The sequence below is a fragment of the Antennarius striatus genome, chromosome 17 (assembly GCF_040054535.1).
Source record: "Antennarius striatus isolate MH-2024 chromosome 17, ASM4005453v1, whole genome shotgun sequence".
NCBI lineage: Eukaryota > Metazoa > Chordata > Actinopteri > Lophiiformes > Antennariidae > Antennarius > Antennarius striatus.
In genome coordinates, this window is record NC_090792.1 from 3,248,032 (window position 1) to 3,275,912 (window position 27,881).

The 27,881-nt window shown below is 40.2% G+C and overlaps 1 protein-coding gene across 1 annotated transcript; it reads right to left on the bottom strand.

The window, feature by feature from the left end:
- Positions 1–4,853: 4,853 nt before the first annotated feature.
- Positions 4,854–26,405, bottom strand: syt14a (synaptotagmin XIVa; the record flags this gene model as incomplete). Its single annotated transcript, XM_068339091.1, has 8 exons — positions 4,854–6,167; positions 8,874–8,930; positions 9,634–9,814; positions 10,648–11,097; positions 11,179–11,450; positions 19,891–20,118; positions 22,491–22,643; positions 26,351–26,405. Coding segments are annotated over 8 exons (1,710 nt in total), but the record flags the coding sequence as incomplete, so codon positions are not given.
- Between the last annotated feature and the right edge of the window lie 1,476 nt (positions 26,406–27,881).

Genomic DNA, 27,881 nt, shown 5'->3' on the forward strand with positions numbered 1-27,881 from the left:
TGGAGAACAAGCAGTGTCATTTAATGGAACTGAATAGTATGTCACTAATATAACAGTAGTAGTAGTAGTAGTAGTAGTAGTAGTAGTAGTAGTAGTAGTAGTAGTAGTAGTAGTAGTAGTAGTAATAACGACAATAATAATCATCATCATAATAATAATAATCTCTGCGGTGCACTGGCATCGCGCCCAGAGTGTACCCCGCCTCACACCCCCAGTCAGCTGGGTTAGGCTCCAGCACTCCGCGACCCGTAACGGCGGAAGAAGCAGGTATAGAAAATGGATGGATGGGTAATAATAATAATAATAATAATAATAATAATAATAATAATAATAATTAGACTTGACTGAATTGGTTGCATGGTTGCGTGGTGGCACAGTGTTGCCTCAAAGCAAAACGCTTCAGATTCGATTCCTTTCTGTGTACAGTGTGTCTGTTCTCTCTGTATGTGTTCTCTCACCCTTCCTCACACCTCCAAAAACATGCAGCTTAGGTGAACTGGTCTCGTCAAGTTGTTCCTAAGTGTGAATGTGATCACCTCTCGCCTGTAGCCAGCTGAGATTGGTTCCAGCCAAGCTGTGTCCCGCAATGCGGATTCGTGGCTTTAGACGAGATGTTGCACTCATCTTGTCTACAAGAAAATGGATGAATAGATGGATGGATGAATAGATGGATGGATGAATAGGTTACAGCTAGTGCTTTGTAGTAGCATTTGATTTGCCAAATATTTTCAAGTCCATCATAAGTCCAAACAATTTTAGCTGCTGAAAAAGTCAAAAATGTCTTGAAAAACTAGATAAGCTAAAGTTAGATGTACAGTATGACGCAATGATGCTTATTTACTGCAGCAGGTGATGTGCGATGATTAGTCTGAGAGTCTTTAGAGTCTTCAGAGGGAATGGGATTGAAGTGATCTGTCCTGAGCATCAGCAAGATAAATCAGCATTGTACCCAGACACTGATGGCGGTGGTGGCTGATGACTCTGCTGAGAATGATGAGGCTGTGCATGCTATTGAAAGTATGAAGTTGCTGAATCTGTGAAGACTGGGTGAGGATGGTGAGGTGGAGGATCTGCATAGCAGCACCATGAATGAGTTATGGTTACAAAGAGAAGCGGTGAGATGCTAGCATGTTAGCATGCTAACAACAAATGAATGTCACCATCCTATTGGATGTAATCAGCTAATAACTATAGCCGATGTTTCAACTCACAAACCCAAACAGTGACAGCAAAAAATCGACACTGATCATGAGATTTGTGAATCAGGTATAAAGAATGAGAAATGAGCCTTTTTTTTACTGAACCATTGTTGTTAGACTTTTCACCATTTCACCGTTACAATTTCACTATTATTGATGTGACTATTAAAGGGGTTTTGTTACATAACAATCTTAAAAATAGTAAAATTGTATGGTGATGGCTGAATATTTGCTGGGGCTTTTTTAAACACATTTGAGAATGTAATTGTTTCTTGAACGTCGTAGAACACGTATAAAATTGTTTCTACTTTGTTTTCTGCTGAAAAACTAAACTTATTGCAGCTAGATCAAAATGATTGCTGGTAATTTCATGAAAAATAATTCATATTTCCTATAAATTTGTATGGTCATTTATTTATACTCAGCTATGCAGACTTTTTGACTCCACTTTGATTGTGCCTGAGCCATGACTTTACAGTAGCCATAATTCCAACTTGACTTGAAGGCAATCTAACACTTTTTTTTTTTCATGTGTTGGAGATCTGCTCTGCTGGGATGTGACCGACAAAGAGAGGGGAGGGGGCAAACCCCTCTCATCTGTCATGCATTTCCCCTTTGATTCAGCAGCAGCCACTGAATCTTATTTTCCAGCATTTTTCCCCCTGAGCGCTTTGTTCTATGTTCAGCTTAGGAATGTTCCTGAGAACAGTTAATTATCAAAACCTTTATATCTCTGATCTTGTTTTCTTTCACTTTAACCCCGCCACCCCTCCATCTGCAAAAAATAAAAAAAAATTGATCATAATAAGACAAGGAAAGATTAAGGTTTGTGCCAGCTGCAGACCCAGCAAGGTTGTCAGGCCAGACAAACCTACTTCACAAAATGTTCTTACAAAAATCCATTGCTTGAAAGTTACTACCTGTCTGTCATCAAAAGTAAAACTCGCTCACGAACAGCCAGTTATGAGGAATATATTGGGTTTTTTTCCACTACTTTTTGGAAAACAAACATGATCTAATATGGACTCAAGTGAGGAAGGTATAATGGGTATAATGAACATACTCCAAATGACATCAATCTTTTTGTGGTTTCTGCACCTTCAAATGAACTGTTTCTGTTTTCCTTGTTTCTTTAGTGTGCCACTATTTTACAAACCCACTATTTGTTCATCTTTAATATATCCTTACACCCAACAGTTGCACTTTTGCACAGATCAAATATTGTTTCAAAAGAGCCACCATCGTGAACATCCACTCTCCATAAGAGCTCCAGGGAATCTTGCTTTCCAATGCAAACTTTGTAGAATTCACAAGTGTTTGAGATGTCACCAAGGAAATAATGGTTTATTACAGCTTCAAACACACCAAACACAAGCAAATAAGCAGCAAAATGCAATATTTGCTCCACCTGTTGGTTGTCTTGTGGAGATGCGGGAATTTTGCAGACAGAGGTGTTGGAGTTTAGCTGCACAAACCTGCAGAATGAGCCGGTTCAACGCCGTGTGTTCTGTTAAGATCAACACCTGTGTTGTGTGCTTCATGGAAAACAAGTCATGTTACAACACTCACACAGAGGTGCAATGACATGTAGGAAAAAATGCCCAACAAGGACCGCTTTACTTTGTGTTATTGTTTTAAACAATAATATCATCACATATAAATTATCTCTACAATAATTTTTTTACAAATCAAACTCAGTACAGAAGAAAAGTACAGTAAGACACTGTGACACAAGTTTGATGATTAAAAATAGTAAGGCACCAATGCCGCATATGGCATAGGTAGTTTCAAAAATTAAAAAAAATAAACACCCACCGGTTAAAACCAGAACAATAAACCAGAAGAAAATCAAAATAAACCTTTCTGCGAAGCATAAATAACAGCTTAACTTGAAATTAACCTGTGAACTTGAGCAACTTGGATTTAATTTATCATTAATTATCAACACAAATCTTCAGTTTCTGAATTGTTGCATGAATTGTGCATATCTCCTGGGGATTTAAAGCACATGCCTTCTTTCATATATTACCAAAATAAAATCTTTCAAAGCAACAGATTCAGTGCAATCAAACTTAAGCAGAAATCTTAGTTCCAGGAATTGATTTGACACAAGAGTCGAATACAACAGGCCATTTCAGTAATGGGAACCGATTGTAACATTCAAGTGGTACATCAATTTCAGTTCTAGCAGTATATGAGGCGCAGTCGGGAAAACACAACTGTATTTTTAATTGTTATTTATCTCTTGTCAAATTTCAGCTGCTAATTAATTTTCCTGTGAATTGCAGTAATATATGATTTTCTGATTCTGTAAAACGCTTCGAGGCACCTCGAGTGTGATTCAGCGCTTTGAAAATAAAGTTGACTTGAAAACTGATTAAACAGGCACACACAAAATTGTTGTGTAGGTGTTTAAAAGACAACACAAAACAATTCAGTATGTTGAATGCAGGTATTTGTGTTGGCATTTACGAAGTCTCTTTACTTCTGTAATGAATCTACTACTTAAGATGTCCCTGTGCCTCACATGTTGTGCTGTAAAGTCTGTGCTTCTGTTTCACACTGTTGAAAAGCGTGGACAGATTGCTTTGGGGTGAGCTCTGTAGGGGTGAGTGTCATCCCTTTCTGGTTTAACCAACAGGACCATATCTACACGACACAACTTTGTGACCTTATCGTCTGAAACACAACAAAAAACAGGATAATTAATAGTAGCTATCAAAATAGTATTGCTCACTAGGTTGGATTTAACTGTTGTGACACGATGTCCTCCCCACTACTGATACAAAAATAGATAAGAAAACATTTACTGTATATAAAGTGTATGGCAGACAATCAGGGTTACTTTGTTTTAAATACAAGTACAGTAATTCAATGTAGAAACTGTCACATCCAACAAGAAAAGGAATAAATATCTATAACCCCCCCACCGGTAGCTTCCCATTCAACACCCTTCTTCTGGGCAAGCAGCTCAAAGACTCAAAGCTAGATTTACCTCATACCACAGGCACAGTAAAGACTATAACGTTTGTTTTCTGGTGTATACGAACAGAAGCCAGACGGTGCCCACAGCTAAAAATACAAGCCATTAGCCTATAGACATTCTGCATGTTTGTCGATGCAGCATGGCTTCTGTGAGAACACTTCACAAAGTTTGAATTCCCTTCTGTGAGGCTGAGAGCCGCTGTGCTGTGTGTACTTTCTGTAATTATGGATTCAGATCCGTGTGCTCTGAGGGTGTGTCGCTGTCTGCTTGGGTTCTCAGTCCAAGAAATTAATGAAACAGACTCAACCGTAAGGCAAGTTTTCTGTGCCAGCAGCCAGTTATTAGCACCAGAGCAGGAGAAAGACTATGAGCTACGGTGTTCTCACCTGTTTGCTTTACTGCTGCTATGTTAATCAAGAGATTAATTTAAATATGACTTGAAAGTTTTTGTGTGGCTTTGGAATAGCAGATGGAAACTCAGGATAATAAGATAATAAGTAACATCATTATATATATATATATATATATATATATATATATATATATATATATATATATATATATATATATATATACACACATATATATATAAATATATATATAAATATATATATAAATATATATATATCACAATCTGGCGTTTTCCAGAAATATCTCAGGGTGTGACATTTCATTTCATTTCATTTCTTCACTTCTTCACTTCCACTTTGCATGATGTCGAGTTCACGTGTCACACAATTCCTTTTGTCTGACAAATGTGTCTGAAATGATTACGTAACGGCTTTGAAGAACATATTGAAATGTTTTTCATTAGCAGTGTTGAAAGCGAGTGGTTCATGAGTGTCTACAACTTCAGCTTAAAACTGCACGCGAATTCTTTAGATGTTTGAAACACACAAAAGAAGTGACCTTCAGTATCCACGTCAACAGGTCTCCAAAAGTAAATAACTACTGAGTAAATAAGCTAGCAGAGACCCATGACTTCAAGTCGGTGAGATGGTCTGACGACCCAGAGTTCCCTCCCTAGAGCGGAGGATGAGATGAACCATCATGCAACAGGACTTTTTTTTAAAGATTTCGTTAGCATTGGATTTTTGGCATTGGTGTCACGTTCATTGGTATTCTCTGATATCTATATAATCCATCAACCAGAGTCTGAGCGTAACATCGGTGGGACAATACTACACGGTTCAGTGTCGGCATTTAGGTTTAGGCGTCCATGTCTAAGTCCCTCCTGCTTTTCGGTTGATGTCCTCTTGCCCCAGTTTGTGTAACTCTGGTGTCTGCATGTACGTTTAGCCTGATTTGACAGTAAGTCATTGTGTTGCATCGTGTTATGTTACTCAGTTCAACACTTTAACAATCAAAAATAGTGAGTGCCATCTACAGGTACTTAAGGCAATCCATGAAAAATTGACATCACAGTATTAGCCACAGAACTGATCAGCGGTAGGGAGTAAGTTTACGGATGCGACGTGAAAACGCTGCCCAGCTTAATGCAGGGCAGCCAAACATTGATCTGGGTGTCCGTCACATTCCCCTATCCCACTTTATCCTCTTCTTTCCCATCTGGGAAGATGATCCAAACACACACACACACACACACACACACACACACACACACACACACACACACACACACACACACACACTACCCGTGTTGTGCTGTTAGGACTCCAGCAAACTGTGCCAGTGGCAAACCTGCTGTCCTTTAGACTCTTTCATCTGAGTCCAGTGGGAAAGCTCCTCCTCTCCAGAACTGTTGAGGCCGAGTGAAATCCAACCAATCATCTCCTTCCGTTTCATGCTGCGCTTGTTGTAGACCGACAGGATGAGAGTGACATCCGACAGCTGGAAAAGAGCTACCTGGAAGACAAACGTCTCTTTGTAGGTGGGGTTGGGCTGACCTCGGCGGATGGACGTCTTACACTTGGACATCTCGTGGCCCATGGAGTTCAGCAGGGTCAGTTTAACGTATGTATCTGAGCAGGACAGAGGTGGTGAGGACAGATAGCGAGGAAATCATTTAAACTGCCTAGGTATACATTACACATAAAAGCAATGCTGGATCATTTGTGCAAAATCCTTGTTTGTCCTTTGTTTTCACCTCCTTCACCTGATTTAAAGTCTGACACATTCCCTCCACAAGGCATCTGTTCTCAGAACAATGAAACTATACTTGATTTATAGGATCACGACCACATGTGACGTGTTTCTCTCCTGATCAAACACAAAGCGCAGCTGTTTCTGATAGCAGAGCGAGAAATCAAAGGGCGCAAAGAGCATTACCTCAGTCCTGTTGCTATGCAACTACTGCATATCAAAAACCTAAAATAGGGGATAATGTCGAGGATAAAAATGGACGAGAAGAAGTTAGTAATTCATCTGTCTGTGCTGAGATGAAGAACCCTTGCTAAAATATGTGCTAAAATGAATGCTTCTTGTTAAGAGAACCCTCCAGGAGTTACTATTATTTTCTGTGACTTTGACATAATGTCATGTCGTGACACATGCCCAGAAATTTGCAGCCCAAAGCAGTGTCCCAGATTTTGCTGTCCACAACATGAATCACATTTTGTGTTTAGGAGGAGTTGCATGCTGGCTGCAAACAAATGACCCGTGTTCAAAAACATACACTAAGTGACTGGTGCACTATTATCACACACTGCTACAATGGTGATATTAAGCAATAGATAGAAAACGAAATCCAGCTCAAGAGCTGTATAATTAAGAAGGAAATATAATTATGTTGTCAGCATTTGAGCTTTTAGAAAAGCAGAACGTAGTTCAATTTCTGCTCATACTTGGTCTATATGACATTTTCCCAGCATTATTCCCCATTGGTTTTATTGTGAATGAGCACATATCCTATTCCAAAAAAATTATAATTCATACATTTAACACTGAAGAGGAAATGGAAAAAACGGGGAAAAAACAACAAAACGAAACACTGCCATTACGGAGTGTTTCAGCATTCACGGTTTCCTTATTCACTCCTCATTCTGATGCAGAAATCATGATGTAAACTGGAGCCACAAATCCAGCTGAAAGTAAATGAGATAAGACTGGCAATCACAATGGATCTTTGAGAGTGTTTTGCCCCTCGTCTACAACCGTACTCCGTAATAATGCGGCGTATTATGTCCCTGTCTAAGAGGGAGTATAAGGAATGAATTGCTGATGCTTTCATGCTGTCGAGTGCCAGCTGCCTTCCAACGCCTAGTTCACCGCCTCACATCACACATTTCACTTGCTCTCTTTGACATAAAAGCACAGTAAAAAAAATAGCCTTGATTTCTTTTCTGACTGCTGCTGAATGGGCTCCGTGGAGCTGTGGGTGTCTTAAGTGGTCAGTAGCGGTGATGCATGGCTCTTTGGTATTGTTCCTGAATGAGAGGGGCTGTGACTGATGATTAACTTGACTTGTCGGCTCGGTACTGTTTGGAAGTGATAGAAAAGGAGCTTTGAAATCGCTCTGCATCTCACCATGTTCCTTCCACTTTTGTAAGACACAAAGTCAATCAAGGCCTTCATAAGCATTTTGCACAAAGATTTTTTTTTCCAGCATTACCAGATGTGACTATTTTCTAAAGCAATCTGGAGACTACATATTATGTGGATACCCTATTCAGAAAAGCGAAACAATGTCAACATTTGGAAGCTAGCAATTAGTTATAGATTTTCTTAGGTAGAGGAACGCAGCAATTAATGGAAGGACAGAATGTTTTTAGAGTATTTATTATGTTCTCTAGCACAGAAGTCCCATATTTGTTCGAGGGGCTTTAAGCAGAACTAGAAGATGTAGGATTACAACTACAGCATGCTAAAGTGTGCTGTTGGAATGAAGCAGTCGGTGATGTACGGTGTTTCCTTTCAGCTGAACACAAGCAAAGTGGAGTGAGTTAGCATGAGAAGTGTCATTTCTGAGTGAAAGCGTGAAGGACTTCCAGGCACAAACACATGACACAGGCAGCTGGGGGGAGGTGGTGGGGGTGGGGGAGGGGTTCAGCGCTGCATGCAGAACAACATAATGAATGTTTACGACAAGTCGCTATCTTCATGGATGCAGGTTTGAATTTTACAGTGTGAAAATTGCAAATGTCAAGTAATTTTGGTTTATCTCTGAGAAAAAGATTTTACATTTGGAAAACAATGTCATTTGTTTTTGCTGAGTTAGATGAAGATTAATGATATAATATATAACTCATATTCATCTTTGAAATAAGAAATAAGACGTTTAGCTTAGCTTAGCATTAGGACTTAAAACAAGTCTGGCTATGTCAACTGATTAAAAATCTATAATTATAATCAACATCAGAGGTCAGCAGTTCACATTTTATCCCTCGTGGGTTTAATGCAGTAAAGATTAAATTGTTTTACAAGGTCACACTGCATTATGTGTTGGGTGGGTGAACTGACAGCTAGACAATCACTGGAGATGGAGTGGAAACATTTTTTGACCTCTTTTTTTTTTTTTTTACAACTTTTTTTTATGAAATGTAAAGTGGACAGATATTGATTATGGAGACAAGTTAATAGATAAAAATAGTAAAAACTATTAATAAGTAAAGAATGAATAATCTAAACGCTGATCAATTCAACGGATTTTTGTTTGATTGGGTTCATCCATGAAGATAGTGTGAAAAAGGTTGATAGCACCTCATTTTTCAGCAGGGACAGAGACTCACCTCTGATTATATAAACCTGTCCACCTATTAAATGTTTTAGGCAACAGAACAGTCCATCTGACAACAAGGGTTGGACAGCAGTAAGAAAAACAACGGACCAAGATGTCAAAAAGGTAGTAGGGTGTGAGAGTTTCAGGTGCAGACATTAAAGAAGATGTAAGGAAAGAGAAACTTGGTCAGACGTCCAACAACATTGCTCAAAGTTCAACAAGAGGCACTTCTTTATTTGAACATGCTAGTGGGATCTGTGGAAACTGACCAGGAGGTTGACCAGGAAATGAAGGAAAGCAGAGATCAAACAGGAGGAAAACTGTAAAGCTGGTGGTAAAGCTGAAATTGATTGAACTATCTCTTTTTTAGAAGAGCATGCAAGCTGTGCATAGTTTCTCTCTGGGAAAGGTGAAGTGGATAACTTACAGCAGATTTATTTTTTAGACTGCACGGATTCAAGATTCCAACTTTAATTCTTGTAAGTACCATTACAAAATTCTATATTTCATTCATTATTTAAGGGAAATAAAGGAATTCTTAACTGGTACTATAAATTTAAGATTGCATCTATATATGTATACAATACAAATTTGTGATTGGAGTTTAGTATAGAAAAATACTAACTCTGTTAGGCTCCCTACGTATAAATCCATTCGGGTTCAAGATGTTCTTTCTTCCTGTGACACGGGTCATACGATTGCTCACACTCTTCACTGCTTCTGTTCACACTCTTTAGGAATATGACTCAAACGTGTTTCAGAGTACTTACTGGGTGGCTTGTTGGCAGCCAGGTTTTTGAAATGGATGCCTTTGATGATCTCCACAGAGAGACGTCCCGTTGTGGCGTTGTACACCAGACCCACGAGGATCTCTGGGGTGGAAATCTGACTGACTGACTGGAATGATGAGGCGCTTTCACTGCAGGTCATATCTGAGAGGGATTCACCACCCTGAAAATAAATGTTTAGAAAATCCCTCACTGGTACATCAAACATTACAGTCATGAAGATTTATGTTCAATATTTCTTTCAGTTTAGTGTCAAATCTGTTCATTATTGTTTGCAAAACATGTAGAAATGTAGCTTAACATAACAAATAGGGTCTATAAATTAGTTGGATATAATCTTAAAAACAATAGATCCATGATTTCAAACAGATGTTGGCAAAATGCTTCTGCACTCCTCTATTAAACCCATGATGAAAAATTGAATTAGCAATAACCAGCTAGGTACACACACACTCACACACTACTGAGTAGCATGAGTTGGTTGAAATGAGACTTTTCCTCCCCTGTTTCTCCTCGTTTGAATCACCCTCACCTCACATAACCTAGTGGAACATAGCCTAAGCCTCACAACACTTGCAGAGGGCAACGCTGTATAAAATATTAATGCAAGGAGAGACAGAGTTTAAAACAAGACCTGCTTCCAGTCAGAGGAGAAGCACTACAGAGGATGTGCTAGTTGTGGGGACTATTTTTAGGTTACCAGTAACCCCACAAACCTATTCAGAGCTAATGATGTGTCCCTTGGCTTTGGAGGGAAAGCACAGTTATCCCTGGAGCTGGTTAGCTGGGCTCACTAACGACTGCACATTTCATTGGGGCCAATAAAGACAAAGCATTACTTGGAGTTTTGCTCTTATTCTTCTTTGTAAAGGCTACAAAAGGCAAGACAAAGTCAAGTAAAACGACTATCATTTTTCTTGTAAAATCTGCAAACGGCGTCCTTGGTGAACCCCAAGTTTGACGTGTTTCAAGTGGTCAACTGTTGATCATCCTTACCGGGAGGGCACAGCAGGGGTCCAGCGTGACCGGCACAGATAATTTGTCCTGAAGGTTTAGCTTGGTGAGGTAGAACACCTTCTCTCCGAGCACCTTCTCCTTTTTCATACGTCGCATACTATAAAGGCGGAATCGGACGGCGTAATTGCCAATCATTTCTGACTCCACGTGACTGAAGTGGAAGGTCTCCGTGAAAACTGGGCAGGGGCCCTTCTGGATGCCTGTTTTTGCCCTCTGCTTCTTGCTGGGCAATAACACCATGTGGACCTGCCAGGAGATGTTGCCGGTGCGTTTTAGGGCAGGAAGGTCCGTCACTGCCATGATGGTGATAGCAAGTTGCTGGTCTTCAGAGTCAAAGTCAAACGTCACATCCAGGGTGCCATATTTTGAAACTGAATCTGGTTCGTAACCTTTGGGTAGCCGCGCTGCTGATCCTTGTGCTGACATGTCCTAAAGGAACCAGTGAAATGTTTAGTTTGCAATAAAACAGTTTACATGCACTTAGTCATATCTGGCATCTCAAGCATTCACCTCTGGGCTGAGGACAGCGGTGCTGTCACTGGGTACATCCTCCTCATAGCCTTTGTTGAGGTAACTCTCAGTCTCGGGGCCATCGCTACCCTCACTGGGGCATTTGTCAAAGGACAAATGGGGACTACCGCTGGTGTGGGAAAGGTCACACTTGGCATCTCCCAGGTCTGACAGCGTACAGGACATCCTCGGAGAACCGTTCTCATCTTGATAAGGAGGCGGTTGCAGCTCATCCAGTGGAGGTGTTCGCCTCATTCTTTGAATACAGTTGGCTGGTTGACAGTAAATTAACATAGACACAAAGGATCCGAATAATAAACACATTATTGCATATCATATAATCATTATAAATATAACCAGAAAGTCATGCACAGAGCAGCGTCCAAGCAAAGGCGGATGTGGATCACTTGACTGGTCACGTGAGGTTGATTATGTTGTGTCAGATTTGTCATTGGATGGATTACCATGAGGTTTGGTACAAAGTGATTCAGACATCAGACAATGAAGATGTGTCATCATGTCTGCTGATAACTTGACGTTTCTTCTGCAGTCACCACAAGCCAAAATGTTGGCATTTTAAACACTCAAAGTCCAGTTTATTACACGAACTTCGCTAAACGTTTGACGAATTACACTTTAGTTCATTTTTGCCATATCTTAACAATTTTGGAAGGATTATGAAAATTATAAAGAGTGTTGTAGTTGGAGATTGTCAAAAACACACAATTGTAAATCAGATTTTTAAAGAATCTATAAATATCAACAGTTGCATCACACATTTGCTCCACATAAGGACATTTATACAAAACTGTATAAAATATGTAATAAATAAATGCATCAACCTATGAATGTACAGCTCTCCCATTCTGTTTTATCAGGGTAATGTCATACTGGCAATGACATTAAGTTCAAAGCTCCCTGTGCCTTAAAGAGATGCTTAATGACTGCAGGCCCCTGGCACCTCCACCATTAGCCATGGCAAAAACAACTTATTTATATATTGTATTTTATACACAGGATAACTTAAAGCATCTACCGTGAGTTATGGACATAAAAAAGAAAGTGCCAGGACATAAATCTGACAATGAGCAAAGCAAACAAAGGAACAACACCATATTCCCTGCACCAGTTTAAAGAAACCATAAATTAAGTAAAATCTTTGTCAAACATATCGTAGCTTGTATGTGATTGTGTTTTACTGTGACTCTAAATGAGAGCAGACGTTTAATCTACAGCTTCAATAATGATTCTTGTCTGTAATAAAATTAATTGTTTGTCCATCCTAACAAACAGAATGTGGCCTGTAGGAGACTTTTTTTTTAATGCACAACCTAAATAAAACATGAGGTAAGACTCGACTGAATACTGCTTAATCTTCCACAGATTTCATGCCTCTCACCTTTCTAAATGATTCAGTTGCCTAGAAGGCAAAGAATGAGGCTTGGTGGCACTTTCTAAAGAACCTTGAATGGTGTTGTCAGCTGCATTCTAAAATCTGCCTCCCTTGTCCAAATTGGATTCACAAAAATTGAGCAGCCGATGCTAATACTCCCAGAGGGACAGAGGCAAAGCTTTAAACCCCGGTCTCTCGCAAAGAAAGACAGAAAGTAAGAATGAAGGAAAGAAAGACAGAATGAAAGAAAGAAAACAAAGCATGAAGATGAACATTAAATGCTCTTTCTTTTTTCTGGCTCCCAACTTTTGGAAAAAGCCAGCGCTATGATGATGCAATTTCAGCTTTCTCCCAAGTTCTTGAAACTTTCACTCTTCATTTTATCAGTGAGACGCCACCTCAAAGTGACAGATAACAGTGGCAGGATGGAGGCAAAGCAGTCTTAATAAGTGTCATGGAGGGCTTGATAAAAGGAGCAAATCCATTTTTGGCAGTCTTTTCCGGCTGAGCTGGGGGCGGTTGATTTGATGGAAGTTGCTATGAGTAAAAACACTCCGCCTCTCCAGCCCACTAATTGGGATGGTTACCCTTCCTGCTCTCGTCTAACACACCCTTCCTTCACAGAGTTTCATCCCGTCTCTACTGGCAGTCACCTTGTTTCGCCTGCTTGTAGCTGTTTAGGTAAGAAAACAGTTTGTGCTTCATGAATATTGGCTGTGAAACCTGCAGGTACAAATATTTTAGCTGGCAAGTGAGTGTAGACACAATTTATTCTTTCTATGAAAATAAGAAGGGAGGATCTTACAACTTCACGTCCATCAACCATCAGCTATCAAAAATGCAAGCAGTGAATGCTCAATAGATCAGGACAAAAGGCTAGTATCAGGTAATTGGTTACTCCACAACTACTACCTGCTGGGAATCCCGGCTCTGTCCAAAGTAAAAGCACAAAAAAACAACAAAAGTAGTTCTTTAGGAATCCGTCTTGGCCAGGACTTCCTGTTGTCTTGTTGTCCATATTGTTACACACTGGGATTATACAGGTTTAAAAAGTCAGCTTGCTTGAACCTAACCTACCCAACCAGGACTATTACAGTATTTTAAGGCGCCCCCAAAAGCTTTTAATTTTCTCAAAAACTGACCGTGCACCTTATAATCCAGTGTGGTTTATATATGAAAACGGTTTTAAAATAGGCCATTCATTGAAAGTTCACCATATTATCACATGTGCCTTATAATCCAGTGCACCTTATATAAGAAAAGGTCTTAAAATAGGCCTTTAATTGAAGGTGCGCCTTATAGTCCAGTGCGCCTTATAGTGCAGAAAATACTGTAATCAGATGCTAACAGTTTCCCCCATCGTCCTGTCCTCTCATTTAGCTCCGACAACCCTCCTGGGTCCGACTTCATAGTTGCAAGGTGTGAAATACAGAGGTTTGTGTTTTCCAACATGTTCAGCGGTACCTATAAGACCAATCTCCCATCATTATGAGTGCCACTGATGTTTTTGGTCATGTCTGCCCTGTCTCCATGACCACATCTACTGACATTTGCAAAGTTACTGAGCTGATTGTTAGCTGGTGAAGCAAAAATATTATAAATCATAGTCAACATTTCAACCATCCCTCCACAAGAGTTTCATATTATACTCAGGATTTATTAATTTCTATGACTTTCTACAATAATGTTACTGATACTAAAATGATTAATGAAGACAGTATTGTAACACACCCCCATGCAACAGTGTCCTCATTAGGTAGCAATGACAACATGCTAACATTAGAGGAGAGAAAGAAAGTCTGTCCAGACAAACCCCAATTATTTCTTCCTTGCTGCTTACTTCCTATTTTGGGATTGCTTTGTGGTGCCGCCGGGGCAGCCGCTCCGCCTGATTCTGCAACCTCGGCACAATCCTGCTCATGTATAATACATATGTCCTGGGGATAAAGCTCTTCATACTCAGACAAACACAAGCAGCAGTGGGAGTCAAGAAAAAAAAAAACACAGATGCCTCAGATGTTTTCAACAGCATGTTCCAAAATTAATGAAATGATGTGTCGTCTTTCAGCAATATGATGGAAAAAGATCCATGTCTACGTTTCTAGTAATGTTTTTATTTTGGAGGGACTCCATGTCAGGACTGGTGTGAGATCACTGCCTACAAAGAAGAGGCCAGTCGTTAAAGCTCTTCCACAACGAGACGCTTTCAGCAAAAGCTCAGCCATGTATGTACAGACCCAAGCTGTACCTTTTAGGGTTAGGGTTAGCCTAACATTGTGCTGTAAATTATAAGTAAGTGTTCAAAATGTAGAGGAAAAGTATAAGACATTTACTCTACAGATATGTTTGTTTGTGCCTTCTTGTTATTTCCTAGAAAGACATACATTATTTTCCGCACTCTAAGGCGCACTGGACTATAAGGCGCACCCTAAACGAATGGCCCATTTAAAATAAATAAATAGACAAATATTTTAAAAAAAAATTAAAATAACTATTTTAAAAAATTATATAAGGCACCCTGGATTATAAGGCGCACCTTCAATGAAAGGCCTATTTTAAAACTGTTTTCACCAGAACAGGGCACACAGCATTATAAGGCGCATAAAATAGAAACTACTGTCATGGCTGTGGTTGTGTTATGCATCCACTAGATTGAGCTGCACTAAAGGGATTACATTCACGTCTCTGCAGCCTTTTCTCAAATTTCAAGAGCCAAGTCACTGCTAGCCAAAAATGCCTGGCATGCTACAATTAATACACAAATTCACCTGAAAAAGCAGGTAACTGTGGGGGGGCAGTAACTGTGGGTCGCAGCTTAGACATGTGTATTTTGTCTGAGCTGCTGACCTGATGGACAACAACGTGGGGGTTGAGGTTACAGCTGAGAACTCATCTTCAATGAATGGCCTATTTTAAAACTTTTTTTCATATTTAAGGTGCACTGGATTATAAGGCGCACTGTCGGTTTTTGAGAAAATTAAAGGCTTTTAGGTGCGCCTTATAGTGCGGAAAATACTGTAATCTACTTCTAATCTTGAATTTTCCGACAACCCTTTCCAAAACCTTTGAGGGCATCTCAATTACACAATATCACAAACACGAGACAGTTCATAGCTAACTGAATGTGAGCACAAAATAAATAGAATTTATATAATTAAAAAGAGCACATCTTTAATAAATGCTGCCAGGTAGAACTCATGCACCTCACTCCAACAAGGTACGTCTATTCCTTATGTTACAACAAATGAGTCCTTAAAAAATGTCAATAAAGTCTTTGGAACATAATTTTTCTTCTTTGAACATCATAATAATATTACGTGGATAAGTATTTATCCACGTAGTTCATCAAAATAGTCAGAGGGCCTACCTCAGAACAATTTAAAATGAAATTCAATCGCCAATTTCACTGTTTTTAATCATTTTAATCAAAAAAACAAGTAAATATTTCTTGACAGTCTTCTTACAAGTCAACAACATTTTATTTATGCAGGATCCACATCTATCTGCAGGATTCCGAAGCATGAATCCTGGATTTATGCTTCGGACCCCCTGCAACAATTGTTCAACCTCAGTCTGCGGCTGGGGAGGGTCCCGTCACTGTGGAAGACCTCCTGCATTGTCCCTGTACCCAAGAAAGGACGCCCTACTGAGCTCAACGACCACCGACCGGTCGCTCTTACCTCCCACGTAATGAAGACCCTAGAGCGACTGGTCCTGGAGCTCATGCGTCCACAGGTGCAGGGTGCTATGGACCCTCTCCAGTTTGCCTATCGCGCCAAGGTTGGGGTTGACGATGCTGTCATGTACCTCCTCCACCGCACACTCTCCTACCTGGACGCCGGGGGCTGTGCCGTCAGAGTGCTCTTCTTCGACTTTTCGAGTGCCTTCAACACCATCCAGCCCCAGCTCCTGCAGGATAAACTGACCTCCATGGCTGTGGACCCCTACCTCGTGAGCTGGATTACGGACTACCTAACGGACAGACCCCAGTACGTCCGTATGGGGGACTGTTTGTCTTCTATGGTAACCAGCAGCACGGGGGCGCCACAGGGGACCGTTCTATCCCCCATTCTCTTCACCCTCTACACATCAGACTTCAAGCACAACTCGGATACATGCCACATACAGAAGTACTCCGATGACACCGCGATAGTGGCATGTATCCGGGAGGGTGATGAGGGGGGGTACAGGGCATTGGTGGCTGACTTCGTGGAGTGGTGCCAACAGAACCAGCTCCAGCTCAACGTCTCCAAGACAAAGGAGATGGTTCTGGATTTCCGGCGGGCACCTCCCTCTCCACAGCCGGTGATCATCAAAGGCAGTGAGGTGGAGGTGGTAGAAAACTATAAGTACCTGGGACTGCAGCTAGACAGCAGACTGGACTGGTCACTCAACTCCAACTGTGTGCACAAGAAGGGGCAGAGCAGGATGTACTTCCTAAGGAGGCTGGCCTCCTTCAACATCTGTCCTAAGCTCCTTTTCATGTTCTATCAGTCCGTAGTCTCCAGTGTGCTGTCATACGCCATTGTGTGTTGGGGTGGGGGGGCCAGGAAAAGAGATATGGACCGTCTGAACAGACTCATCCGCAGAGCGGGCTCAGTGGTCGGGCTGAGCCTGGACTCTGTGGATATGCTTCTGGAGAGCAGGACCATGTCTAAAGTTAAGGCTATCATGAACAACACCAGGCACCCCCTACACACCACCTTCTTCCAGCAGAGAAGCACCTTCAGCGGCAGACTGCTGTCACACAGCGCCTCCACAGAGAGGCTGAGGTCCTCCTTCGTGCCCCGTGCCATCAGGGGGTTCAATGACTCTCTCAGGAGGAGCGGGGGGGAGGTGGCGATGTCAGCACGGGGTTGAAAATGGATTTAATTTAATTTAATTTAAATTTAATTTTATACTGTTGTATATGTATATATATATATATATATATATATATATATATATATATATATATATAATTTTTTTTATATACTGTTTTATATTTTAATTCAATTTTATACTGTTTATATTTTAATACTGTAATATTTTAAAATTTTATACTGTTTATATTTTAGTTATAGTTTAGTATATAAGTCCTGTTAGTGCTGCATGTGCCTGTCTGTTAGTGTAATGTATGTCTTGTGGTATGTCCTGTGATGTCAGTGTTTCCTTTTCTCCTGGTGTTTATCCAGTATTATTTGTTATGTAATGCCTGAGCAGTGGATATATGCAATTTCCTCCGGGATTAATAAAGTATCTATCTATCTATCTATCTATCTATCTATCTATCTATCTATCTATCTATCTATCTATCTATCTATCTATCTATCTATCTATCTATCTATCTATCTATCTATCTATCTATCTATCTATCTATCTATCTATCTATCTATCTATCATAAGACAAACACAAATAACGTTGTCTGTGATGAGCCTCTCTGACCACATTGTTGGCTATGACGTGGTGATCAATCGTAGGAAAACGTGCCTGCAAGTAGACCACACACAAACCACTAACGTGTTCAAGAATCAATGTCCTCACACCAGTCAGCCACATTTCTGTTTCTGAGTATGTCACCAGACTGATCTGAAAATTTTTAAATAAAGTCTCCTCAGCAGCTCTTGTTTCTTGTTTGTTACAGGGACCATCTAGTGGTGATGAGACATGCAGCGACTGCAGCTCTTGCATAACGACTGTGTTTCTTCTTTAATAATGGAATCAAAAACATGCACTATTTTTTTCCACAGCTACAAATTCTAACAGCTCTTGAAACAGTGTGCCAGACAGTCTTATGTAACACAAAGCTAGTTCACACATGATTCATCTGCTGAAGGCCGAGGTAAAGACTGAAAGACGCTGCTTTTAAAAAAACTTCTATTTCTCCCTGATGCTGTGAATCACAAGTATTTCAGATTTGTACCTTAGTGTGGGTTCAAACTAGTGAAAGAAATTATTATCTGAAGGACAGGACACTGTCACCGGAGTGTTTTGAGGTTGTTGTTTTTTACCAACAATGTGTCATGATTCTGTATTTACAGTAACTTCTAAAAATTTCCTGCTTTACTTTTACAAGCACATTTTTCCATGTTTTTCTTTGCATTTTTTACTTTCCCTATTCTTTTCTTGTCATCTTCTTTGTCCCTGTTGTTACTCTGTCTCTTCTTCGGTCTGTGTGTTCAGCTTTGTTAGTTTTCTTCTCCTCTGTTTCTCTGTATTCACTGTCTACTCTACCTTTGTTCATCTTTCTCATGTCTTCTGTCTCCATTTTTCCCTCCAACTTGAATCTCTGATAATTTCCATCTGGGTCTGACTGTGTTTTATCCTCCATCCCACCTGCTTGTTATTGTCTCTAAGTAACTCAGAGTATTTAGTTTGTGAGATCCTGTTAGTGATCAATCTGTTGACGTTATTTCCCAGAGTTTTTCTTACTCAGATTTGTGTTACTCAGCTTCACACTGTTTATTCTAACCTAACCAGCCACCGTAGATTAGTTATAGGGGTTTAAACCACATGAACGATAGTGATCATAAGAATTTTATGATTGTACTTTAAAAACTTTCTCATTTCACTCTCATTCGTCCACCTCAACGGACACACATAATATGCAGTGCAGTACATTAGATGACAGTGACACTACACACCCTAAAGTATTTAAGCTGATGAATTATGCATGATGCTTTCATAATGTAACATAAATCAAAAGCAGATACTTTTTAGTAGTGTGTCATTACTGATGAATAACACACTGATCCAAATAGGTCAGTGCCGGTGTTCTCCTGTGACTTGGTTCATGATGAAATAGAAAAACTCTTCCTGCAATCCATCCACCACCGTAAACACCTTGTGATTGAGCGTCTGGCAGATGGGAAACACAGAGGCATCAAAAAAAAAAAGTGTGAGGCTGTGCAAATTATGCAGACAGTTGACTGTTTCACAATCCTCCCACGGAGACTGTGCTGAACGAGAGCTTTTCTTTGATCACCTCTCAGGATTAACTGACGGTGTGTAACGGTGTGTGTGTGTGTGTGTGTGTGCTGCATTTCTGTTTGTTAGGTGAAGAGCAGAATGTGCATCTCACTCAAACTAACTGCAGGGAGTGGCGGTATCTCTAATAATCCATTGAAGAGGTAGAACTATATATTATATAGTTATCATTTGAGGGCTTTCTTGGGAAAACATGAATGATGTAAACAGTAAAATGCTGCTCCGGTGTTGTACATGGGAATCCTAGAAGGGGACGGTACTCCCGTTACACACACACACACACACACACACACACACACACACACACACACACGCACACGCACACGCACACGCACACGCACACAGGACCTACCAATGTCAGCCGAGGCTTCGCTGCTGTAGCCGTCATAATCAGCAGTCAGAGGGCTGTACTTCTGCCGGCTCTCCCAGCTGAAGCCCCCTGCAAGTTTGGTATTAGCAGCCGCCTTGGCCCCCCCTCGGAGACCTTGGGAGCGGCTGACCGCTTCCTGATACTGACCCATCAGCTCATCCTCACTGTCTGATGACGAGCCCTGAAGGTCAGCATTGGAGTAGGCCTTGTCTGTTTGGGGGAAAGAGAGCATGAAAACAGACTGAGGTGGAAAAGGTCATGCAGGATGGTCGTCTCTGACGGCCCCAACGCCGGCTCCATTAAAGCCAATGAGAAACTTAGGGTACAACGCCGGTGTGTGCATGACTACACACACTGTATGTCAACAGTGCTGTTGAATTTGCAGTAAGTTGAAACAGATTTTAGTAAATGTCCAGTAAATATTTTTCAAAACATTTTAATTGTTCAGTACATCAAACTTCACAGGATAAACACCAGGGGCAACTCTATGTTTTGTATTAATGGTGCTAGACAAATATTCTGCCTTGTTTATAGACTATTAATTATTTTAATTGAAAGATGTCTCCATGATTAAGGTGGAAATTACATATTAAGTGTAAGTAGAGAAATATTATTTACGTGTCTGTATGAATAAGAAGAGCACAGGTGTATTCATTTGTTATACCGTCACTGTTCTAACATGTGTCCAACATTTTGAATGTACAGTTACAGATCACTCAGTCAAAGACTAAGAAGCTTTAAATCATAAAGAAATACCTGCACACTCACCCCACGATGCCGTTAGCTTGTTTTATTTAATTTCTCCTGCATCGTTTCACTCGGCTCATGTGATTTGTTCTGAATGACTGAAGCGTTTCATTCTGCTGAATGCTTTTCACTTGTCGCAAACAACGTCATTCATTCTCAAAGGTGTCTGACTTTTTCATCCTTCTGGGAATTCTCAAACTCTTAATAAATACGCTACTTGCAAATTTCAGATTCTCTGAACACGCTAACATGATTATCCCTATTTCCAACTTTTTATTGGATCTGCGATGGAATGACTTTCTCCACTGTCTACAAATTCTACATTAAAGACATTTTGTGTGAAGAGAGAAAAATAATTTGTTTGACTTTTACGAACAGAATCTTTGGTGGCTACAACACTGATGATGTAAAATGACAAAGCAATAGCCTCAAAAAATGGAGATATATGTAGATATAGATGAGTTTTTAGAACATTGTTGTTGTCGTGGAGCTCTGTTCATAACGTATTTTGTGACAATGCGCCTTACTATGCAACGGAAACATAGAAATGAGCAATATGTCAAAGTGTATGGCTTTAGTTTAGTTTATTTGATACATCTCGTATAAATGTCCAATAGAAAAATGTCGACTAGTTTCTCTGTGATTATTTTGAGGCTAAATTCATATGAAATACTGAACTTTGTTTGGAATGCTGAGGTATCTGTAATTTTTGCCCATTAAATAGCAAAAGAGAAAAACAATGAAGATATCTAAATAGTACAGTACACACACACACACACACACACACACACACACACACACACACACACACTTGGTTTCTACATACAGTATGATCTATTGAACGACAGGAAATCAGCTGATTGTGTCCATCAGTTGTAGTTTCACCTTTCGTCCACCAGGGGGCAGAAGAGCTTTAAAACAACTCCAACTAGAGCTTAACTGGTTCAGTCTGTCCAAACCAACACACTACATGATGAGCATGTTTCATTTCAGAACATGAAGAATCAAATGCATTTCATCTACAAAAGCCTGGCCTTCTCTTCTATTTATTCTGAAAATTATTTGTTTTTTCTTGTTTAACAATAAGTTTTCATAATTTTCCATACTGAATTGTGTCCTGTATTCTTTTTAAGACAGTCGTGTTGTGAAAAGTTTCCAGTCCACATTACACTTCCTCCATTGTCTTTAACTGACTGTTGATCAGGTGACTGTCAGTGTACGGTTTACTCCCTGACTCTCTGTGCTGGACCCCTGCTGACACCAACCTTTTATATTTTGAGGCCCTGTGGACGGATGGTGGGTAAACAGGCCTACATCTGACAGCAACAGTAATCCGCACATAAGTTGAGAAAGGCCAGTGATGGTGGAAAATGCCCCACATGCTGAGGTCAAGCCACAGCCTGCAGTTGATGGCATAGGTCCATAATTTAATGGGATGGCTGGACAACCCAAATACCTCCTGTTTGGGTGCAGCCCCATAAGCAGTAACAGTAAATAAAGCTTTTATTTTATGTATTATTACATTTTTAGGTTCTGTCATCATGACAATTGTGCTGTCAGTACACAGAGGATACCAAAACATATCTAACAAAAAGCTGTAAAGGTTACTTTTTATGTTATAATTCTAAACAAACGTTATTGGGAATAACATTTATAATATTACCAGGGGCCTGGATGCACACAAAACAGAGTCAACACAAAGTAAACATAATAGCAGGCATTTTCTGTGTTATTTCGTGTACCAATAAAATCATATTTGCAGAAGGACTGGACTATGGGGACATGTGTGTTGAAACCCGGATCCCAGAAGCAGCAGTATGTTGACGCCGGCTCACCTTGAAGCTCAGCTTTTTTCCTGAAGTCGTCAAGGCACTGAAGGCTCCCTGGGTTCTGTAGGGCCAGCTTGTTGTTGAGGTACCAGAACAAGAGGGTCATCAGGATGATGAAGAGTCCGATGGCTGTCAGAAACCCCAACACCTCTGGAGAGACTGAGACACAGAACAACGAGTGAACGGACTTCCGTAACGCTGATGAGGGTGTGTGTAGGCTGTAGGATTAACTCCAGGATTCAGAAGCTATTCAGACGCTACCTAAGTGTATGAGGTCATCCCCATTCTGTGCAGAGGCAGCGATCGGCCCCGTTAAATCAGGAAGTTTGGGTCTTGATGTGACTCGTTGCACACATACTATGATTTTGTCTCAGATGGATGAACATGATGAGAGGTCATGTGATCAGGAGGGAGAATACGGATCAAAACGTTGTACCTGTATGTTTAATGGGACAACCTTCCTTTCTTGCAGAGGCTATTCCAATACGCAGGATGCACCAAGGATTTATGTAAGTAACACTACACAGCAGCGAACACTGCATACAAAATGTTCGTGAATAATCAGCCCACCATCCACGGGCTGAGAGACGCACGATTTATGTGGTGGGATGCATCGGGTCGGAATGGGAGGACGTGCGATGCAATCCAAATGCTGCTGACTGCAGATCAGGCACATTTAAGGAGGAATAATTGTGTAATGAAAAGTGAACATATTGTAGTGTTTTTGTGTTTATGGTAGTTCTATAAAAGGGTGCCAGATTAAACCAAATCAGCTGTATCTGGAATTGTTTTAGCTTTTTATAGTCAGTCAGTCAGTCATCTTCAGATGACCACCGCTGTATCCGTCGCAGCGGGTCATGGGGAGCCTGAGCCTATCTCGGCGGCATAGGGCGTGAGGCAGGGGACACTCCGGGCACGACGCCAGTGCACCACGGAGAGTTTCTTATAGTCTATTAGATAACAGATTTAACTGTCAGTCATGCCTCTCATGATCCTCTGCTAATTGTGTGCTCAATCATGAGTAAACATTTAAAAGATGATATACAGAATTAGATTATCTTAATTAAATAAGCAACAATCACTATTTAAATGCATTAATGTCTGAAGGGCCAAACAGTTAATCAGAGCACACAGTATGACAAGCGGAACTTACAGCAGCTTCATAGTTCAACTAGAGAGAATAAATTATTCACTGCTCAGAATCCTGCTGGGCTCATTTATAGTAACAGACCAGGTCTGGAAAAAGGAAATAAGCGGAGACCATTAAGTTCAATTACACTGATGGAACATTATGAGCTATGGGTGAGAAAATGTGTTCAAATGATCTTTTTCCCCAATCAATGATGACAATGATGATGTCAATCATGCTCTGAAAATAACTGGAATTGATGAGGTACAGGAAGATGACGAACTCCTGAAAAAAAAAGTGTGTCTGAAAAAAGCTGGCATCTGGTCCAATTTTTATAATTAATCTTGTACTTTAACCATGAATAACAAAAGTCTTTACAAAACAGACCATGGTGGGCTGGCAGGGTTTGCTAGGTGGAAGAATCTTCTGTTGACAGAGTTAGAAGGAGGAAATGAATTAAGGTGGTGATGATGAGGGTAAATGTCAGTGATGAGCTAAATATGCCTGAGCTCGCTGCTAGCTGTCGATGTTTGATCACATGGGGAGGTGGTAGCAGGAGGCGTTGTCCCGTGGGGATGTCTGTCTGCTCACACTGTACCGGCTTCTCACTGTTGACTGAATTGTTTACCGAGCAGATGAAGCGGATCTCACGGCTGCTCAAACAAGGGAGAAGAATCTGCAGTTTCTCTCTTTACTTTTGACTCATGTACTCAGGTTTCATTCATTACTTTTACTTCCACTTTATTTGAGTGATTGTTGTACAAAGAACAGTATAGAGGATGTTATGGTGGAAAAGAAGATTAAGCATTAGCTTTTCAGTTGGAAAACTGAGATTCTAGATTTTTGTCCAACAAAATAACCTTTTAAATTAATATCATCATTATTAGTCTAAGATTTAAGAATAAAAAGTATAGACTAAAAATAAATACATAGCTTAAATAAATAATAACAATGAAAAGATGATGCTTCTTTGAATAATAAATTAAGCAGCTTACAATGTGTTTATCACCACATATTTAATCCAATGTATTGTTTCCATTAATGTGAATGATCCTCAGATAATGTGTGTGGGTCTGAGTGATGACTCACAGGAGCATTATGCAATAACGACAACAGTTACACAAGAAGCTCAGAGGACAATAATAAGAGGCCCTTATAGTGATCATGAAATGTAGCCACTGCTTTATGGGATGTTCACTTTATGTTAATGTGAACAGGTTTGAAGGTGAGATTAGAACCAGACCGAATAAAGAGTTTAATGTCGACCCTAAAGGAAGTCAATCGTCCTCCATGAATTTAAATGGATTGATAATGATCTGACCTATCTACTCAGTTTAATGATTTTAATCTATTAAATTAATTGTATTAGTATGTTTGCTTAATTTATTATTTTTCTGTGTTTGTAAATATTTATGTCCAACTATAAAAGATTGAGATAAATTGATTGTTAATTAAGAATTTGAGAAGGGGTGGGTTTAAATAAAGAAATACTGGGGGGGGTGGGGGCACCTGGAGATCCTCCAGGAGGGGTAAAGGCATGTTGCTAGGGAAAAGGACATAGGGGTGCTCGGCTGACCCTGTTTCCATGGTAACGCAGAAGGGGAAAAATGGATTGACGTCTGATGATGTTGTCATTGTGTTATCTTTAAAATAATCAGGATTCATTCACATAGATGGAAAACTAATAAAGTTTCTTACTTCAAGTGCTTTATTGTCACTGTTGGCAAATATTTTCGTGTTTGCTACTTCCTGTCCACATGGTAACAGTTACCATGTTAAATATAAAAATTACAATCCACCATCTCAAAACCACAAAGACACCCACCCACTGCACAGGTGGACCAGGAGCACTCTCATACACACCCACACACACATTCAGACGAAGCTATGAAGCCTCTACCGCATAGCCGTGGGTCTGTCCACATTCCCAAACGTCCACACACACAACAATAACCTCTATTATCGTCATTCAGTCGTTATGAAACACAAGTACACAAGCAGCCCCTTCAGCCAATCATCCGATGTGATAATCAGCACCCTGTGGATCTGCTTTAGGTGTGTGGACATAAAGGTCATCTCCATCCAGCATATGAGTGCTGCCATGACAATAGAGACACGCAGAGCTCTGACTCAACGCTAGCATTATTGTAAACACCCCGGTGCGTTAAAGACCTTCACATTCACAGACTCATCACCAGCTTGAACGCATGCATTCACAGAAAAACAGGTTCTGTCTGGTTGAGGTTGGCGTTAGCAGCGGATTCAAATAACTTTACTGTCCCCCATACGGATGGAGCCTTCTCCCTTTAGGTTGAATCAGTTCATGTAAATCCACAATAACAGTAACACTACAGATCAGAGCATGCAGATTACTGTGTAATTATCTAGCAGGAAATGAATAAATCCCTACTATGGGAGATGAAGAGACATGACAAATTACAGTGTAGAGTCAGCTCAACAATTACAGTAATAGTTACTGGGTAGGACAGGGAAAGTAGGTAGAATGACTCAATGGGACCAATATCCCAATTTTGCAATTTAACAAATAAAAGACTTTGTTTCTTACACAGTTTTAAAATCCATTTAAATACAAATTTAATTTAATTGACATTTTTTAAGATTCTGAAATCCTAGCAATAACATTTTTTATTATCATTTCTGTTGCTGTCATATATCTTCTATATTCAGTATGTATATAAACGTATGACATGTGGGGCTCTGATCTGATCCGCCCTACCTTTCCTGACGCAGATGAGTTCATGTACTCCACAGTTACGATCGCCACCTGGAAAGACAACGCAGTTTGAATGAGACACACCGCGATGGAGGGAAGCGAAAGACAAAGCACACAGCAAGGACACAGATAAAAAATATGTGAGAACATTTAAACAAACATTTAGAAAAGGAAGGAGACAGCACAGATAGAAGACATGGACGGGGACAGGATGGGATGAGAAGAGTCAGCGTGGCTTTAAACTGGAATGATGGATACGTTATCTGGTAGCATAAATATACCAACGCTAACAGTCATTTCAGTAATACAAAGCTAATTAGGAACACAACTACCACTACATAATACTGGGAAAAACTGGCAGTGTAATTCTGTATTGTTTTCAAAACTGTCTTTTAAAAAACTCCATTTGAATGGAGTGAATTATTCCAGGACTTGTGACACTTTTAAATGATGAGTGGTGTTACATCTGACACAATAAAACATGAACGAGCTCAAACTGAACAAAGGAGCTCTGGGAGACGCTACGCTTATATATCACTAACAGCAACGTCAGTGAATCCAAGAACCCTTACAGGACAGTGACTTATGTTCTGTCACACTGTCAGACCTCTCCTGTAAATCAGTCATGGGACAAAGAGACGAGTTTCCCTTTTGAATCAAGCTGCAATAAGTTGTAGAACAATGAGTTTGAATACATCCTAGTCTTAGCTTAGCCAACCAATGACACATGGCCCCCCACCCTGGGTAAAACCCTAAGGAAATCCTAGCCTGATTAAGATCTCATGTCCTCTATTGTGTATATTGTGTGACGACTTGAGTTTTCACTGTAAGGAGGTGCATCCTGGGTTTCAGGTAAATTAAATCATCAAATAACATCAGTGAGCTCTTCAGGTGAACGCTTGGCTCAATCTCTTCTTCCTTTCCTTTCAGCTTTTCCCTTCAGAAGTCACAGCAACTACCTTCATGTCCTCTTTCATTACATCCATAAGCCTCCTCTTTGGTTTTCCTCTAGGCTGTCCCTCTGATGTACTCATTCCTGATCCTATCCTTCCTGAACACTAGGCTCAGTAATCTTCGATTTTACTCTTGGTACAGTCTTGGGATGTCAGAACATCTTACTCTTAATCTATGACCTGTTAGCGTGACTACAGGGCCTGGAAGTAAACTAACTACTGTATACATCTGTGGCATCTGAGCATACATGTACTGTCAAACTGTCTATTTACTGGTCATGCACAATCAACGCTACAAGAAGGGATCCAAGTCTCAGCCAAGACTTCTGTCCGTACAGAATATACATACAGAGCATTTTCTACTCGGAGTCAGCATCTTTTGTAGCTGTACCCGTTGAGGACAGAGCATATGTGGCAGTCAGCACAAAAAGCTCTCAGGTCCTTTTTCTGTGGAAGCTTTCAGCACATTGAACTTAGAATATTTTAACTTCCAAGAAGGCTTTTAATAAGGAGGGTATTATTCTTTCTTGAATGGTTACCAAAAAAACCCTGAATTTCAGAATGAAATACTTCTGGTGATG